This window comes from Seriola dumerili, unplaced genomic scaffold (assembly GCF_002260705.1).
Source record: "Seriola dumerili isolate Sdu_G_001 unplaced genomic scaffold, Sdu_1.0 BDQW01000091.1, whole genome shotgun sequence".
In the NCBI taxonomy this organism is placed as follows: Eukaryota; Metazoa; Chordata; class Actinopteri; order Carangiformes; family Carangidae; genus Seriola; species Seriola dumerili.
The window spans coordinates 1,328,504-1,347,134 of record NW_019174346.1 but is presented as its reverse complement, the minus strand read 5'-3'; the positions used below and the strand labels follow the sequence as shown (position 1 = coordinate 1,347,134).

Genomic DNA, 18,631 nt, shown 5'->3' with positions numbered 1-18,631 from the left:
TGTAGTACTATTCTTCTGTTAAATTGTGTTTTTATTTTAAATCAAATTCCCATCTGCAAAAATTGCAACCAAAATTGTTCTTTGCAGGTCGATATACTGTTTGGAATTTTATGTTCGGCAGCTAAGAAACACAGAAAGTATATTTATAAAGATGATTTAGAATAAAATATCTATATAAATATAAATATCTTGTGCGTATTCCCTAAATTCAGTCTTAATGTGTGAAACCAAATCAAAGATAGATATTTTTACTCTGGTTTTTCAGCTTTAAAATATTAAACATAGTGTTACAACTCTGAATGTTCAAAATTTAACCTAATACAGAATTCTTGGGGAACCAAGGCCACAGTTAGTTCATGTTGAATCACATATCTTCTCACATGTAAGATTTATTTACCCCTATTGCTCTAATGTGCATTTTTAAGTAATACTAGAAGTATTAAAGCATGAGCACATTATGCTTGTACAGGTAATTAAGCTGCTTATTGCTTTTGTTGTGCTATTATACTTGCAGAAATAGAGTTAGAGATACACAATGCCGGAGTGTAGGAGTAAGATGCTCTGTGTAGGATTTTTTCCGCATACTGCTGTGAAATTGCACATGAGTGCCATGAAAGAAATAGCAGCCCTAATATTTTACCATATGTTTTCATGTGAATATTTTCTATAGCCTATTTTCTGGAATAAAAGAAGGGGGGGAGGTACCAGGGACACAACCATCGAAAGCAGAGAGAGGAAGGCAGTCAGCAGCAGCCTAAATAAAGCCGTTCAGATGCTGTGCTTTTAAGTGATCGGACATCCATTGATTTAATTTATTCATTAATTCACTGACTAATGATTAGTAGAGAAACTCTTTGACTTGCTTCCTTTAATTCTAATACTAATTCATGCCTTTAACCATTGAATTTTTTTAATTGTAGGTCAAAGCAAATGACTCTGACATGGGCCCTAATGGAGAAATTGAGTACACCCTTCACCAAGCAGTGGACCCTGTGCCGAAACTCTTACGAATTGACCGGTCTACTGGTATTATCTATGTCAAAGGATCCCTGGACAGGGAGGAAATCAGCAGCCTGTCCTTCTATGTGATGGCAAAAGATAAAGGTCCTCAACCTAAAAGCTCTAAGACATTTGTAACCATTGAGGTGACTGACCAAAATGACAATGCTCCAGCTGTGGAGATTCGTGGGATCGGTCTCGTGACACACAGTGAGGGAGTGGCTAACATTTCAGAGGACATGCCAGTGGGAACAGCCGTAGCTTTGGTGCAAGTGTCTGACAAGGATGAGGGAGAGAATGCTGTGGTGACCTGTGTGGTTGCAGGAGATGTGCCCTTCCAGCTCCGCCCTGCCAGCGACTCATCCAGTGACAACAAGAGGAAGTATTTTCTACAGACCACCACTCCTCTCGACTACGAAAGGGTTAAGGAGTACCGAGTGGAGATTGTGGCTGTGGATTCTGGAAATCCAGCACTCTCTAGTACAAATTCATTGAAGGTTCAGGTGACTGATGTGAATGACAATTCTCCGATATTCTCCCCAACCTTGTTTGAGGTAGATTTTGCCGAAGAAAACCAACCAGGGGAGAAGGTTTTGGATGTTACAGCTTCGGATGCAGACAGTGGCACTAACGCAGAACTCCTTTATAACATTGTGGCAGACTCATCCATCAAAGGTCTGTTTGAGATTGACCCAAATACAGGTGAAGTAAGAGCCCGAAGCCCTCTTGATCGTGAGCATAAAGAGCGTTATGAGTTCCGGGTCACAGCGGCAGATAAAGGGTCACCTGTTCATAAAGGAACAGCAACCGTTGTAGTAAAAGTCCTTGACCGCAATGACAATGACCCCAAGTTCATGCTTAGTGGCTACAGCTTTTCAGTGTTGGAAAACATGCCTCCCCTCAGTCCAGTTGGTATGGTGACAGTCCTTGATGTAGACAAAGGTGAGAATGCTCGTGTTCACCTCTCTGTCGAGCCTGATGGAGGGAAGTTTGTTGTTCAAAATGGAACGGGCACCATCCTCTCAAGCATCTCATTTGACAGGGAGAAAGAAAGCAGCTACACTTTCCGTCTGAAAGCAGTGGATGGAGGAGAGCCACCAAGGTCTTCATATGTGGGTGTTACTATCAATGTACTGGATGAAAATGACAATGACCCTGTGGTCACCAAGCCCTCCAATTCCTCCTTCAGGCATTTGTCACCTCTGGCTTCCCCAGACAGCCATGTGGAGATAGTGGAAGCTGAAGATCTGGACAGTGGGCCTAATGCAGAGCTGGTCTTCAGTATTGCTGGTGGGAACCCTTACCAGTTATTTCGCATCTCCCCTTCCAGTGGGGAGATCACTTTAGCTAAGGAGATGACCCGAAAACACGGTGGACTACATCGCCTAGTGGTGCGAGTGAGTGATAGGGGTAAGCCTGCACGTCATGCCACTGCCCTGGTCCACATCTATGTCAATGAAACCATTTCAAATGTCAGCTTAGTGGAAGCCCTAGTTGGACACAGTCTTTACACTCCATTGGACAGAGACATTGCTGGTGATCCTGACAATGGTTTTGCTGCACAGCGTAGTAACATTTTGTTTGGAAGCCTTGCCGGTGTGGCAGGTGTCGTCATGTTGATCTTGGTGGTGGTATTTATTCGACACCGCATCCAGAGAGAAACTAAGAGTGGTTATCAGGCCGGCAAAAAGGAAACAAAGGACTTATACGCACCCAAACAGGCACCAAAGAATGCCAAAGGCAAACGAGGAAGGAAAGGCAAACCTCAGAAGTCCCCCAAACCACTCGGGGAAGAGGAAGAGGTCAGCCTTCAAAAGAGTCTCAAATTCAACCTCGATGGAGTCAATGATAGCCCCAGGATACACCTGCCCTTAACCTATTCACCAGGAAGCCCTGATATAGGCAGGCACTACCGCTCCAACTCCCCCCTACCCTCCATCCAGCTGCAGGCTCAATCCCCTTCCGCCTCACAGAAGCATCAAGCCGTCCAGGACCTGCCCGCTGCCAACACCTTTGTAGGAACAGGAGGAGACGACAACTCTACCGGCTCAGACCAGTACTCAGATTACAGCTACAAGACCAGCCAACCGAAGTACAACAACAAACAGGTAAAGTCATGCCCTACAATATGAAACTACTGTCTACATGGTCTGTTAGAGGAGTGGATGGTTGGTGTGTCACATTTGAAGAGGGACAGTTCAATTTTAGAACTTATACTGAATATATTACTCTTATAACAGCTTTAAAACATCTTATAGAGTGAAGAGCTCTGGTGTTGCCAGCTACACTAATATGTCACCATCTATTGAAAAGACAGTAACATGACACCAAATTTGAATAATTTGAATGGGTTTTGTTATCGTTGTGCCGTCAGTCTGGATTGTAAAAATGTAAAATGATACTTAAACATTTATTGCAGATATTTTACTGACACTTCTCTATTCACAATTCCATTCTCTGCTGAATGGCACATAATTTGTGATATGACAGATTAAGAAGAGACAAAACGTTGACTCCCATTTGAAAGCCTACAACATGTTTAAACTGAATTCAGATTGTTTTCTCTTCATTTCTACTTGCCACTAAAACATTCTGTAGTGACAAGGATAACATTTATATGCTTTGGGAATAATGTAATTATGAAAACTAGAGTTTTCTGGACTCTAGTTATAGATATAATATAGTATCAGTTATTTCTCTTAATATTAACTGCAGTGACATGCTGTCTCACCATTTGTTTTGCTCCCATGTAACTTCTCTGGAGGGTGAAATTGGATACACAAAGAAAGATGCTGCAAAAATGATTAACTCCAAGTATGTGTTGATGTGTTGCACTACTAGAAAACTTGGATGGCCCTTCATATTTTGTTTCCTCACCTGTTTGGCCGTGGAGTCGAGCAGGGAAAGTCCATTTCTCAGCGACTTATTTTTGCTTTCTCCCTGACCTCTAGTGCTCTGATCTCTGCAGGTCACTTGCTCTTATCTCCCTGCTCCTTATGCTCTTATCTTCTCTTATCTCTACAACATTTGGCAAGGTTTGAATCGCCATGGAAACAGAAATATTAATAGACTCAGAGGGGATTACGAACAGAAAAATTGTAAAGTCTAGGGACAGGAAGCTAGTGTGTCTCTAGGTTTCTGTGTCATCTGCAAGTGTGTGAATGTGCGTCTTGGACTAAATAAGTGTCGATGTGTATTTGTGTCTGTGTGCAAGCGGATAAGGCAGACTAACATAATCCTTGAATAGTCTCACATTCTGTATAGTACTGCAAAATGTCCAGATGTCATGATCCCAACACTTTATTAAGACAGATATACACAGGCTATTGTAATGCACCTCTTCTCTCTTTTCCAAGTGCAGTAATTACTGCACTCAACTCTCATTCAGCATGAGAAAAAATACAAGGTATCAGTAGGAGGTAAAGACAGTATTACATAACTTCAAAGTACCTCCAAATCCAAAGACTGCCTGCTCCAGGGGCATTCCCTCTCAAACAAACGCAGTGCATCCACGATCAGCAACCTCACATGACTAATACCACTGAACTGTGACGGATATTTGTTAACCAAACAAATCATAACCAGCTCTCTGGATGCAATATCTGTGTTACTACAGTGACATTGAAAAGGTGGCTATTATTTTAATCAATGAAACTAAATGGTATACATTGACAGTGATGCATAAAAATGTATGTTCATTCAAGACGCGTTGACATGAGCTTTCAAGGAGCTTCCATATATTACATTGCAGTGTCATACGTAGAAAGGAGTTTTACATTCTCGAAGGCTTTGCAGATAAGGTTTGCCACATAAAAATTAGCAAAAATAGAAGTGGAAAATATGCTGCTGAGTTCTGAACATGTGTAGGTGACACATTTTCTGTGGAGATATCTTCAGAGCCAGTCTCACAGTTGGCTGGTCGGTACTTTCAGCAGATGCTAGCTGACAGCTTAGGTGATCACAAGCCTTTGTGGGTGGAGTCAGTTTAGAGAACAGTCACCACTGTCTCCTTGATGGACAACATAAGGGACCAAAATGACTGCAAGCCACGGGGTGTGTCTGGGTATTTGTGTGTAGTGCCAATCTCTGTGTATGTGTGTAGATTTGCTGCTTATTATAAGAGTGTTAATTGTAACTCAGGCACAGATGTAGACGCTCAGCTCTTGACAGTGTTTGTGGTTTCTCAATATGATAACATAGATGCGTATGAGACATGACTCCAGTGATTGACAGGCTTTGTAAAAACATGGACAGATGTTGAAGCTCATGTGACATACCTCAGCAGATGTTGTCTCATGTATGGCATCCCCTCTCACATCAGGAAGAACAGATTGACCAAAATATATAATTAAAGTAACTGCCAAGTGATGTGACAGATGTAGAGTGGTGCCCTTGCTTTAATTAACTGTGCTACTCTCAACAATGGTTTTTCAATGGGAATGTGGTCAGGTGTAGTGTTGGCACGCGGATACTGGAAAGGTATCACAATCCCCTGCTGTTAAAACTGTTCTAGACCCCACTTTATTGGTTCTGCTGCTTCAAGAATGACAGTGTTTTAACAAGTATTTCCAGTGAGTTGCGTCGATGTGCAACAGTGGGGCAGTGTGTGTGTGTGTGTGTGTGTGTGTGTGTGTGTGTGTGTGTGTGTGCGTGCGTGCGTGCGTGTGTGTGCAGTGCTCTGCCTCCACTTCCTGCAGGAACAGTGGGCACGCCAAGCTTTTTTTTTCTCTCATATTCACACTGCAGCTTTCATGGAGACAAAACAAGAGGCATGGCTGCTAATACAAGTGCTCTTGCTGACCATCCACTGCTTGTCAACAAAGCACAAAGCAAAATATGGCATTATTTCACTAACATAGCCATCACTGAGGCCAAACACCACAAAGCCTGTCCGTCAAAGATGTTTTGAAACCTACGCAGAATAATGGGAGCCAACTTGGCAAAGCATCTCGTCGACAGACATGGCGACCTGTTCGAAGAATTCAGAGAGCGACAGGTTAGTGAATGTGATAAATAACATCATTACATCATGCTCATGCCCTCAAATAGAAGTCAAACGAGCATGATTTATTTTGTGACAAGTGAACTTTTTTCATCATTTTACAAGGCAATTATAAGAGTTTAATTTGGCTTCATCTTTTTAGCTAACTTACCAATGTGACAAATGCAACGTTGTGTAACGTTAACTCGACTACAACCTGCAAGCTGCTAAAAATCAGGTGTTCACATGTATGCAGATCAACAAACCAGTTATAAATGATCAATTTAAACTCAATCACTATTGGAAGTGATAATCATTGCATGTACATTTTTGTCAATAGTAATTTCTATTTCTAGCTCAGTAGAGTGCAGACCTTTGACAAGGCTGGATCTCATTAGACACTGTTTAATAAATGGTATCTGGTTGCAAAGAAATCACATGAACTCAAGTATAGCTGGAGTCAGATTACTGCACACCATGTAAAAGCTTTATTAACACTATGACCTTTATCACAATCATCCTGTTATTTAAATATTCTGATTCATTGTCAAAAACAAAAGGAAACAAAAGGAAACAATCAACAGTACAAGTTTATTTGAGTATGAAGATAATAAATAACATTAACTGTAAGGCACTGGCACTTCATGGTGATGAAGCTCAAACTCACTATTATTAGCTTGCACACTAAAGTAGACTGAACACGAATGACTCAGTACACCTCCCTGCACTCTACTCAATGCATGTTCCAGTTTTCTGTTCAGTCAAATTCGATTTAAAAATGTAAGTGAATGAGAACAGGTTTGTGGTATCTACTGAGTGTCTGTATCGAGATATTTAGTCCAGAATCGTATCAAAGTCATAATGTTAGTATCGTGACATCACCGGTCAGGTGTTGAGGTTCGTACTACACTTCTTGATATTATGTCTGAAAGTTGCAGCTTTTGTGTAAATCAATTGTGAGTACATCAAATGTAATAAGCATTTTTTTTTTTTTGTTGAAAAATTAAAATCTGATTTTTAAAAATCATGTTACAAACAGAATTTAGCTGTGTAACTGTCTGCAGCATTATCACTCCCTCAGGCTTGGATTAAAGGCAGGTCACTTATTAAAACAAATCTATTATTGGGTGAAGTCTGAGTCGCTGCTTAACAAAGTAAAGCAGTTTGATGTGGAAACTGGAAAATGTATGTGTCTGTGCTCTTGACCAGTTTGAAAGTAATTTTATAACTGTCACAGACAGTTACAAAGGTAGTGGTAAGTTAGTTATGTATACAGATATTACTTTAACACAAATGTACATAGACTAATAATTGAGACGAGTGCTAGATACACGGTATTGTGTGTGTCCCACTGCTTTAACATTTATTTAGATCTACACTGTAAAAAAAAAAAAAAAACTTTAAACAAACGGTAATATTCAGGCAGCTGGGGCGCCAGAAAAATACTGTAAAATAACGGAAAATAACTATCTCATAAAAATACAGTAATTTTCCATAATTAAAATACAGTTTATAGCTTTAATTTTACATGAGATTTTTTATTTTTTTGGCCTTTTAATGTTTAATAAAGAATATTTACCCATATAAAAACAATGAAATTACCTAAAAATAAGGTCTAACATTATTATAATACAAATAATAAGGCTTAAAAATGCAGAAAGGTACTGTTATTAGTTGGTTTTTATTACATGATTTTACATTAAAAAAAATAGTATATTAATTCATATTTGATGTAATAAAATGATATACCACACATAAAAACATTTGATTTATCTTTCAAAAACTGTTGAAAACCTCGGTAGGGGGTTTAAAATTGCAACAATCAACTGTTAATTTTTGTTTTTTACATGTAATTTTACATAGATTTCTTGTATATTTAACATACCTTTCATGTTAAAAAAGTATTTTATTAACAGTATCTTAGCCTGTTTTGGTAAAAACCCAAAGACATTTGGTTTTATAACACTATCTTACACTACTAAAAAAGATCAGTGAAAAATACATACAAGGCAAAAGTTGGATGTAATATTTTAATGACCAAAAAGATTGTGAACATTAAACAAGTTTTTTTTTTTTTTTAATATTAAAATACATGAGTGCTCAGTATTACTGACAGATCATTCTTGGTGGTTCAGATTACTGATGTTGAACAGGTGGTTTGGGTTATACAATGTGAGTTGTATAACCCAGGTATACCCTGGCTTACTACTACAGTCCATAGGGAGATAGAAGTCCAAGGTTTTGAAAAGTCCATTGCCATAAAAGTCTCCTTTATTAGCCAAGATGTTTCCAAGGTGCTGCCTCCTCCCGTCCTGTAGCTGTTGATGCAAGGGAGCAGCAAGGGCGCAGTAAATGTTACTGTATGTGGACATCAAGGGTTTCGCGAGGTTGGATGGACTGAGTTGCAGCAATGGACCTAACACCAGCGTCAGGGAGAGAGCAGAGATAACAATTATTATATGATCAAAAGTTGTTTCATTGAAACTAAAGTTGTGATGAGAAATATTTATTAAAATTTATATCACAATATTTTTAGAATTTTTGACGATAACGGTATACAGTATTTCACAGCACCAAAATACTTAAAATAAAAACCAGTAGTGTCGGCTTAGGACTGGGAAATATATGGATATTATAGTGTTGTCTTTTGTCTCTGGCTGCATTAAAGTAAAGTGATATCATTTTCTGAACTTACCAGACTATTCTATTATTTTCCTTTACACACTTAGTCATTACTGATGATTATTTATCAAAAATCTCATTGTGTAAATATTTTATGAAAGCACCAATGTCATCCCCACAATATAACCTAACAAGTAGTCAGATGAACAGGTAGCCAAATAAAATCTAGCTCCCAAATAAACTCCCAGTGCCTTTATAATTTGCATGTCAACAAACATAATGTACAAAATTTTAGAGAATTTAATTACTATGTTCCTCATTTTAACATTCCATCCATTCATCCGTTATTGATCAAAATGTTCATTTTTTGGGCTCAACCCGCCCGATCCGCCGAGGTTAATGCGGATCCACACAACTAACTAGTGTTAATGTTAAGCCCCTTTTTACACAGCCTGTTCAAGGCGGGAATACTGTGCTTTGCAGTTCTGTGTACAACATTTAAGTCAACATTTACTGGAAGTGTGTATGAATTTGTGTTTGTATGGAATTACTCACCAGAAATGTGCCGATAGAATACAGAAACAGATCCACGCGAAGGCTCATGGATCTACCAACACCAGGACAACGCTGAGGTGAACTTGGTAGCTTTTAAATGGGCCAAGCTCAATGTCCTAACACGTGAAAAAAGAAAAAGTTTCAAAAATGTATTTATTTATTCACAATGTAATCATCATTTACTTTTTCTAGAGTTGTATATCTTACCTAGAAAAGTAATAATGTCAAGGATTCAGCTGAGGACCACTCAACTTCAGGACTTCAGGACCACTGGACATATTTGGCTCAGCCTGCTGGACAGCACAACATATGCATTTACTGACTGAACAGATGTTCCACAAATGCAACAGGAGTACATCTTTTAACACTGGTCAAACAGCCATAACATTATAATCATCAACAAATGAACAGTATAACTTAACTAAGGTAAATATGACACTTTGGCCTGAAATACAGTATGTCCTGGCATGCAAAATCAGGCACCGCGTTTTTCTCAAAACACTCAACAGCCACTACACAGGCGATGTCACTTCAAAGAGGAGAAAAAAGCGGGAGTCTGTAATAGCTGCAAGCATAACATTGACTTCCACGGCAAATTTCAACCTTTGCAGCAACTGTGGCCGGCAAATGTTGGAGAAAAAAAGATTGTCCACAGACCGGCTGATAATGTTACAGTCTATGAACCTAACAACCAGCGACAGAACCAGCTGTAAGTTACCTTGGAGCTAACGTTAGCCTAATGGTAACGTATCTGGACACAGCTAAAATTTTTATCAATTTGCCCTTCACTGGCAACGTTAGCTAGTAGCAATTAAAAACACATAATCTACATAATTTCACATAAACAACATAATCTATATATACCACTCATAAAAAATGTTTACCTTGTTAAACTTGATTCCATCTTTCCCTGGAAGCTGAAGACAGAAAGTTCTGGAGGAGCAGGTTAGCCGACGGACTTTTGGAGGAGAGCAGAGAGTGTAGCGTAGTTCACACACACAACTGTCCCAAAGCTCGAGGAGGCGGAGCTGAGTGCAATGCTCTGATTGGACGGCAAAGATTCAAACTTTAATATTTGAATAAGTCGCCTTTCTGTCCAGGGTGTGTACTCAAATTTAAAATTCATATGTTTATTACAACCCGTTTTCCAAACATTGATTTCACCTTAAAAGTATAATGGGGAAAAAATCTGAACTTATAATTATATATATATACTTATATTTGACAGTTTACCATCTGCTTATACATGTTATACATTTTAAAAAAAAACACATTTATTCAACATTTTTTGTTGTGAAAACTTACGTAATTACACAAGATTTTTGAAAATTAACAAACAAATCTCAATAAAATTACAGAACAAATACTTCTTTTACTGTTAATTGTCAGTAATTTTATGATTTTATAATCTTTTTACAGTATTAAACTTGAATTTAACAGTTTAATCTCTTAAATAACAAATAAATACTTGTGAAATTACGATACACTTGCAAATGTATTTTAACAGTATTTTCATGTGAAAAAAATGTAATTTTCTTAAAAAAAATGGAAATTTTATGGTTATTCACAGTTACGGTGTTTTCATGTTATTTAAAATTTGACGTAAAATCACAGTCTATTTTTTGTAATTTTATTAAAATTTTCATGTATTTTAAAAATACAGGAAAAATCTTTAAACTATACAGTAAAAATTCTGTTAAATTACAGATTTTTTTTTTATAGTGTACTATACAGCCTTGTTTGCTGCACTCACTTACGGTAACTATAGATTTCTTTTGCAGACATCAATTGATTTGTCCAATTTCTCTTTTATCAGAGGATGTTTTCATTTTATGGAAACATATACACCAATAAATGCTAGCCTTGAAAACAGCCTGAGGCTTGATAGTAGAATATTTGAGCACTTTATACTCAAGAATGGTTTGTTGAGGGTGCCAAAATCTGAGCAGATGTTTAAGATGTTCTAATTAGATCACAGTATTATCTAAGCATGTGCCATCTATATGTTCAAAGCCATATTTAGTTTATTTTCTACACTAGGAGATAGTACTGTTATCAATCCAGAAACGTTTTCATCATTTCCCAAGACTCAGTAGAGAATTTAGCAGCCCTCTAATTGCTTTAGATTAACCCACTTTGGCACAGAATTCCTGAAATGCAGTTTCTGGGATATCGTATATTACAGCAGACATACTGCCTCAAAATACAGTCAAATGCAGTTGGGCAAAAAATATCCATCACCTCACAGCAAAGTCAAAATAAATCCTTTTCCTAAAATGCTTCTTCCAAAAAAAGAAAGGAACCAGTAAATGCCAGAAATAGACTTAGACATCTGAAACCCTTAACCACAGTTGTAATCAACGGTTGTCATGTAATGTATGTGTCTCGACTCATGAAATTCAGAACCATGGACAGTGCTTTTTGCTGCCAACTGTTCCACAGCCGCTGTGCAGATGGAGTACCATCGCAACACAGTAGTGAGAAAGATGATAGGCACGTGTGTGGCTGGTATAGATGGACTCCTGTTTTCTGTGGTCCTTAGTTAACACACTTTAGAATTTTAACACACACTAATTTGAATGTGTGAAATGCTAAATAAAAAAAACAGCCATATTTTACCAGTAGGTGGTGAAAGCCCACCAACAGCTAGAAAATCAGAAAAGAAATGAACCATTTTTCCCACAATTTCAGATAAAAAGATCTATTTTCTGGCAAGAAAAAGTCTTAACAAGTGCAAATTCACCATCAAACAAACACAAAATGTTCTATAATAGCTTTAAAAAAGCTTTTTGCATGATATTGTGCTCTAGCTTCCATGCGCTGAATAGAGGCCCCTACAATTTTTTTCATACAACTTGCACCTGTTTGGGTAATATTGTAATTAAAGTGGGGACATTGGGAATTTTCCTCAGGGTCTTGGCAAGTTGAAGTATTCTCAGGTGTATGTCACATATTTGTCATTGAGCCTGGGTAGGCATTTACATACAGTAAAATGTGCATATTTCAAAGGAAAAATTAACAGTGTGACAATATCATGTACTGTTAAAATGCATGATGTGCAGCATCTGAGTAGACATCACAGATGTTGGTCCTGAATTACATTTGAAAAAACTGATTTCATCAATTAGTTTTTAATTGTTATTAACATTATAATATTTTAATATAAATTAACACACATTTATTCATTCAAATTGTGTGTTGTGGAACTGCTAAAGTATTGCATGTTGGAACCTATGAGTGATTTGTTAAATTAAATCATATTTACAGTATTATACAGACATAATTGAAGATTATTAACTCACACTGCCTCTGCACAGTGATGTCCACAAATTACATTAACATTTACTCATTCGACAGAAACACGGTAAGCTTTACATTGGAGGTCTGTGCACCATTACATCAGCTATCTTTGTAGCTCTAACTTCCCCCTTGTCACCTCTGAATGTGTGATATTGCGTGATGGTTACTGGAGAAACCAGTAACTCACATTAGTCATAAGAGCTGATAATTAGCCCTGTTGGGTCCAAGAGCTGCCACCTTTTTTCACACCTCACTTCATGAGAATCCTCCTGAACAAAACACTGTGTGAGTGGTATTGAACACTAAGAATCCCTGTTACACAGTAATCATGGCTGCTTGAAAAGCTGTAAATTCATTCTTTATGTACATTCATGCTAGTAAAATGCTTTATTTACAGAAAATGGATGAGTGTTGTCTCCCTGTGGGATACTCATTTATCTCCTTTCCTGTCCAGTTACCTAAAACCAATCCAGTGGATTCTCAGAACAGGAAAGTGGGTAGAGTGAGTCAGTCTTAATTAACCTGCTTCTTTGTTAAGCAGGGCCCACACTTTGTGAACTTTAGGCATCCCTTTGAGCTGGGATTAGCCCAATTTAGCCCAATTCTGCTGTTTGAACCCAGCAGAGGTGTATTATAGACGAGGCCAGAGGCAAAATTTCCACTTGTTCTACAAGACTGTGACACAATATTCTCTCGCACTTGTGCTCAAGACCATTGAAACCTAGAAATCATAGAAAATATGTCATCTGCATTCCAGTGAATAGTTGAGAAGGCAGGGAATGCAGCTGACTTATTCTCCCTATCTTCTCCTATCTCAGTTTCCAATCTGCCTTCCAGTATTTTTCAAACAGGCACGACACACACAGACACCCACACACACACGGCTCTTTGTGCACCACATATTTGCCCTGGCTGATTACCCAGAAAAAGAAGGCTGGAAGGAAAGTGAGGTGAAAAGCATTGTAGGTGCTGGAATAATTTACTTTGCCTGTACTGCATGTTTTTGCTTACTGTTTTATGGCATAAAAGCATGATTCAATACAATGTGTTGGATCGTACACGGCATTCTACTAAAAATACTATGTAGTGTTCAGTCACCAATACTGCTGCCATTTCACACTGCACTGCCAAACCTACTTAGATAAACGATATTGACCTTTATTCTTAATACAATATACATAGTACTCAATGCATCCTATAAGTACAACATATTACCTGTGAGAAATGTTGCTAGTACAGTTACAACTTGCTAGAAAACACATACTATTTTCCATATATATATATGGAAAAGTGAAGCCAAAACATCTTGATCGCCCCCTGAAACTAACAAATCAATGTACATGTCAAACATTTTTCTGTCTCTTTAGGAAGCTCTCATCACACGAATGTACAGTAGTATGATTTGCATTAATTATTTGATGCTATAAAATGGGAGTATAATGTCATGATTTACTCACAATTGGGTCAAACGGGTTTAGGGGCGGGACTTTAGTACTGCAGCTCCACCCCCTGATCACAACTGCGTAGACTCTGGCTCCAAATGACATCACCAGTGCAAGTTGGCAGCACTCGTGTCTGGGATATTTTGCCTTTATTTTTGTTCAATGGCAGGAAGTGGAGACGTGCCATACATCTTTATATACAGTCATTGTTTTTTGCTGCCATTATGTACTATTATCAATTTCTTAAAGCCACAGTGCCTAGGTTTTTCCAAATTTCCAAATTTTTAGATGTAATATGCTTCAGAACATATCTTAATGTAAACAGACTCACAACTGTCAATCAATATGTGGACTAATACTTTTTCGCACTGCGGCTTAAAACTAGTATTATCTGCTCTAAGACGTCACTATGGCTGACTTGCAGGCTAGCAAGCACCCGATTCCTGCATTAGCTTAGACAGTGAACACAACAAGGATATAGGCAAAGAGCTGGGCGTAGCGTAACAGAGCAGAGTGGTTTTCTTTAAAATCTCAAGCTAGTGCTAGCTTCATTTCCAGAACTTGCATGTTGTAGCTTTTAAGTGTTTGAGGAGGATCTAAACATTTCGTATACCAATTTATGTAATGTTATAATAAAGTAATTATATGCTTGGTTGCACTAATGCAGTCATAGTACCCTAATTAAGTTTAAAACACCAACCTGGAAATATGTCGAAAGAAAATGATCACTGTTGGCTGAGATAAAGTGACATTTCTGACACGCAAACAAACAGTGAAAGACTGCTTTAAGAGCAGAAGCTAGTAATGAATCAATGGGACTTTGATCCAGCCCTGATGGAGCCAAGACATGGTAGGATCAAACAAAGTCATAAAGATGACAAGAGCAGATTCTCAGGAGGTTTGAGTACATTTTAATTGGAAATCTTGCACCATCGGAGAAAGCACATACCATGAGGGTACCAAATCATGTGCAGTGGTCTTGTTTGTCATAACCCTTCATACTTCATCTGCCTTTTTCCCTCTTCCACTGTAAATACTGGGTCTGCTAGGACTGCAGTTTGGCCAAATCATACTGTCACGTTCAGGTAATCGAAGGTTGGACTCAAAAGTAAGTTATTTTAGGCTTATAGCTCACAACAGTGAGAGTGGTTCTGTCAAACACAGTAGAACTGACAGACAGGCAGGATATGAACAACTGGTAGTCAGGCAAGGTATTGGGCAAATCATGAAGATTTCAGGCAGGTACTGACAAACATGTAACAAGAGGAATGGCTGGGATGCTGAAGCAGAAGGGTAACGTAACCTGGCAGTGAGCAAGCCTCTAAGAAATACTACCTCTAATTGTGGATGAGTAGTAGCTTGGTAGACAGGTGATAGGACTAGGTCAGTGTTTCCCCTATATGCATTTTTGCAAGCATCCTGCTGCTGAAAAATTATTGCTGCCGCTGCAATATCATGGAGTTGCAATTGCATGACTCTGCAGAGGGCTTTTAATTTGAAACTGGAGACACAGGGAAACACCTGACCGAGGCGAGAGGGAGAAAAAAGATGAAAAAGAAACAGAAGAGACAGAAAGGTATATTAAGTGAGATAGATTTTTTATGACCTATTGATATTCATTTTGACTGCCGGCGTACTATGTGCACGTATCACACAGGTACAACAAAACCCTTCACAGCTGGACTGCCCATCGGGTCTACTGGCACAAATTCCGGTGGGCTGGTGGGCCATCACAAAATCAATAAAGTTTTTACCGGCCCAGTCAGTCTCTTTTCTGGCCCTCTCCATGTGCCTGTCATTCAGGGTGCACCTCATCCCCTCACCTTATGCCCCCCCAGACCGCACTGCTGGGAAAAAATACCAGAGGGGAAACACTGCAGGTGATCTATATGGAGGCAAGCACAGGAGGAATGACAAAAACAGGAAAATTCCTGAAAACACTGAGATTAGAGAAAAAAGATACTGTTGTGTCTGTATATGAAGACAGACGTGTCTATGAAGAGGAAAGAGAGGGAGACCATGAAGAAGGCTAATTTCATGTGGTTTAGGATGGCTGCACAGGAAGACTGAACTGGCAACTTCCTTTCCCTTCCTTGGGACACTAATTAAATTAAAGTATAATGAAGCATTCCCATCCTCAAAATATTCAGGTTATTCTACCCAGAGAAATATTATCAGGACGTTTTACACAAGATAGATACATAAAAATTGTAGTTTATCAAAGTTTATCAAAAGATTAGAATCTTAAAAGTGACTGCTTTCCTCTGACAAGCTACTGTCTCTTGGTGTTGTTCATTATGACAACTAACTGCTACTAAATTTGGACATTATTGACAGACTAGAAAACAATCCTAATCATCAGTAATCAGACAAAAGGTGAATATTTATTAAAAATGGCCACATGCAGGTAGTTAATGGCACCTATGTTATTTGCAAGGCTTTCAAAATGATGAATCTGTCCTTTATTCAGATATCTCAAGTCCTGCTGGATATTGAGGAAAATGAAGAAAATGTGTTGACAAGCAACTATGCTTTGATTGGATGTCAATCTGTCAACATCAACTAATCCAGCAGTGTCAGCTACAAGAAGCAGAAGCATAAAGGGAAAGACAAAGAAACCCTGAAAGAGAGCAAAGTAATAGAATAATGTCACATCTAATTTTCTTCATTGTCTGCCTTAAAATATCACCTGGGCTGACATCGGAGAAGATTCTTTTAATCACAAAATCAAAATCAGTTGGTAACAAAGTCTTAATTTTGATTTTTAATAATATATTTTATTTTTTATTTTTTGTGGCAGTGGTCTTTGGGTGTTTGTTGGATACATACTGTATCCTTAAGAAACACTTGAGTCACTTTTTGCTCATTAGCCCAGTTGGTAAGACACACAGCTTACACTGATCTACAACATTTATTAAGGATGACAAAGAATTTTCTGTTTTTCATATTTTTTTTTCATCAGTTGCTTCACCCTAAAGTATAAAAGGGTTTGTCCCCGACCTGCCTGTTGGAGCTGCTGCCGTAGCTGCGGTAGTCAAATGTGCAGCTGCGTTACAGACAGGCAGGCATCTATGACATTTAGCTCATTGACAGAAGTAGCTAGCTAACATAACAACACCAGGACAAATATAAGAACGAATTTCCTCCACACACCAGATGTATTGATTGTTTTTGCAAACACACCACTGCCTTCGGAAAAGAAACTGTCCTCTAAAATGTTTGGAAGAAAATAATAATAACAACATCAAATACATTTCTTTGGTTCTGCACACAACATATACACAAGACAACACCACAGACAAGAAGGGACCCATGTCTCAACCAATGACCAAATTCAAATTAAAATCCTTACATTCCACCCCTTCATATCTTCTTTGGTGTGTCTGCTCATTGCTATTAAAAACTGCGCTAGGCAGGTGGAGATAAAGAGGCCAAAAATATTCACATAACATCCCTAGACATCCTTTGAAGTGTCTTGCCAGGGTAGAGAGGATGTGTGTTACCTTGAGTTACAGTAGACGGAGACGGATGTCAGCTGTACGATCTGGCGCTGCACAATATAAAAGATGGCACAGCTCAATAATCAAGGCTTATGCGGAAACGCTGGATGCTCAGACCGGCTGCTATACTCAGCACATTTACAATGTCCTGGCACCCTCCATGGAGCCCTCTGATGCTGTCTTGTTTCATGTTCACTGGACTGCAGTCTGGAGCGCCTAAATCTCAGGATACATCCTAATTATTCAGAGGCCAATCAACTGTTGAAACGCAGTTTCATTAAGTCCTTGTGACTTAGCAAGTCAAATCCTATTTGATGTATGTGATGCTCATTAATATGAAGATTTCTGGCTTTACAACAGCAGACCAACGGAGGTGCCAGACTTATTGGCGGCTTCCAGATAGCTGAGGAGAGAAGATTAAAAATTGACTAAACCGAAGGTCAGAATCTATGGCTCACAATGTGAAGGTGGACACGCCTGAGTTTACATATTCAGCACCTCATCTGGTGGAGACTGCTTATCATGGGGCTTCAGTTAAAAGTGTAAATTGGGCTTGTCCTAAAAAATGTTTCCAATTAATACATAAATTACAAATTACTGATATTAAAATTACAGTTGGAATAACATTTTATGTCACTAATTGATAAAATTCACTTCGCTGGAAAGTAAACTATACTTACTTTTCAGTATTTTTTTAATATAGTCATTTAAATATACAGTACCTCACGCCTTGTTACCCAACTTCTCTTAATCTGTTTAACTCTTCGTCTTTTAGGAGGGTTTGTATTTGGGAATGTGTGATGGGATTCCTAGACTATGTCTTTCTTACTTTATTAAGAAAGTATAATTAACTTAAATTGGAAAACACGTATTATCAACAGAAAAAATAGTTGGACATGAGAAATTTTTTGCCAGCACTTTTGTGAGCAGATAATATTTAGATGTTTCCCACTACTCTAGGTAACAGAGAAGGTATTGATTCAAAATGCCCCAATAAAAAAGCCTTTAACTAGAGGGATGATCAACATGGGGAGGGCAACGGAGACAGCAGAGAGGCAAATGACTTCAATTAGCAGGCTCGCCCTAATGAGAGAACCATTCTTTGAACTAGGACATAGGCATCGATTTCATTTGCACCCCACTCTCAGCCTGAATGATCAGAGTTGGCCCACTGAGATTGCTTGGTCCGTAGTCTCGGTGTGACAGGACTTAAAGGTGTTGGTAAGAGCCTA

General features: G+C 38.4%; 1 protein-coding gene across 1 annotated transcript in view; it reads left to right on the top strand.

The window, feature by feature from the left end:
* LOC111222324 (protocadherin-1-like) overlaps window positions 1-18,631 on the top strand; it is an 87,024-nt gene that overhangs the window by 7,903 nt on the left and 60,490 nt on the right. The window contains exon 3 of the mRNA XM_022746024.1: window positions 921-3,107. Coding sequence (XP_022601745.1) covers window positions 921-3,107 — 2,187 coding nt within the window. The remainder of the gene's footprint in view (window positions 1-920; window positions 3,108-18,631) is intronic.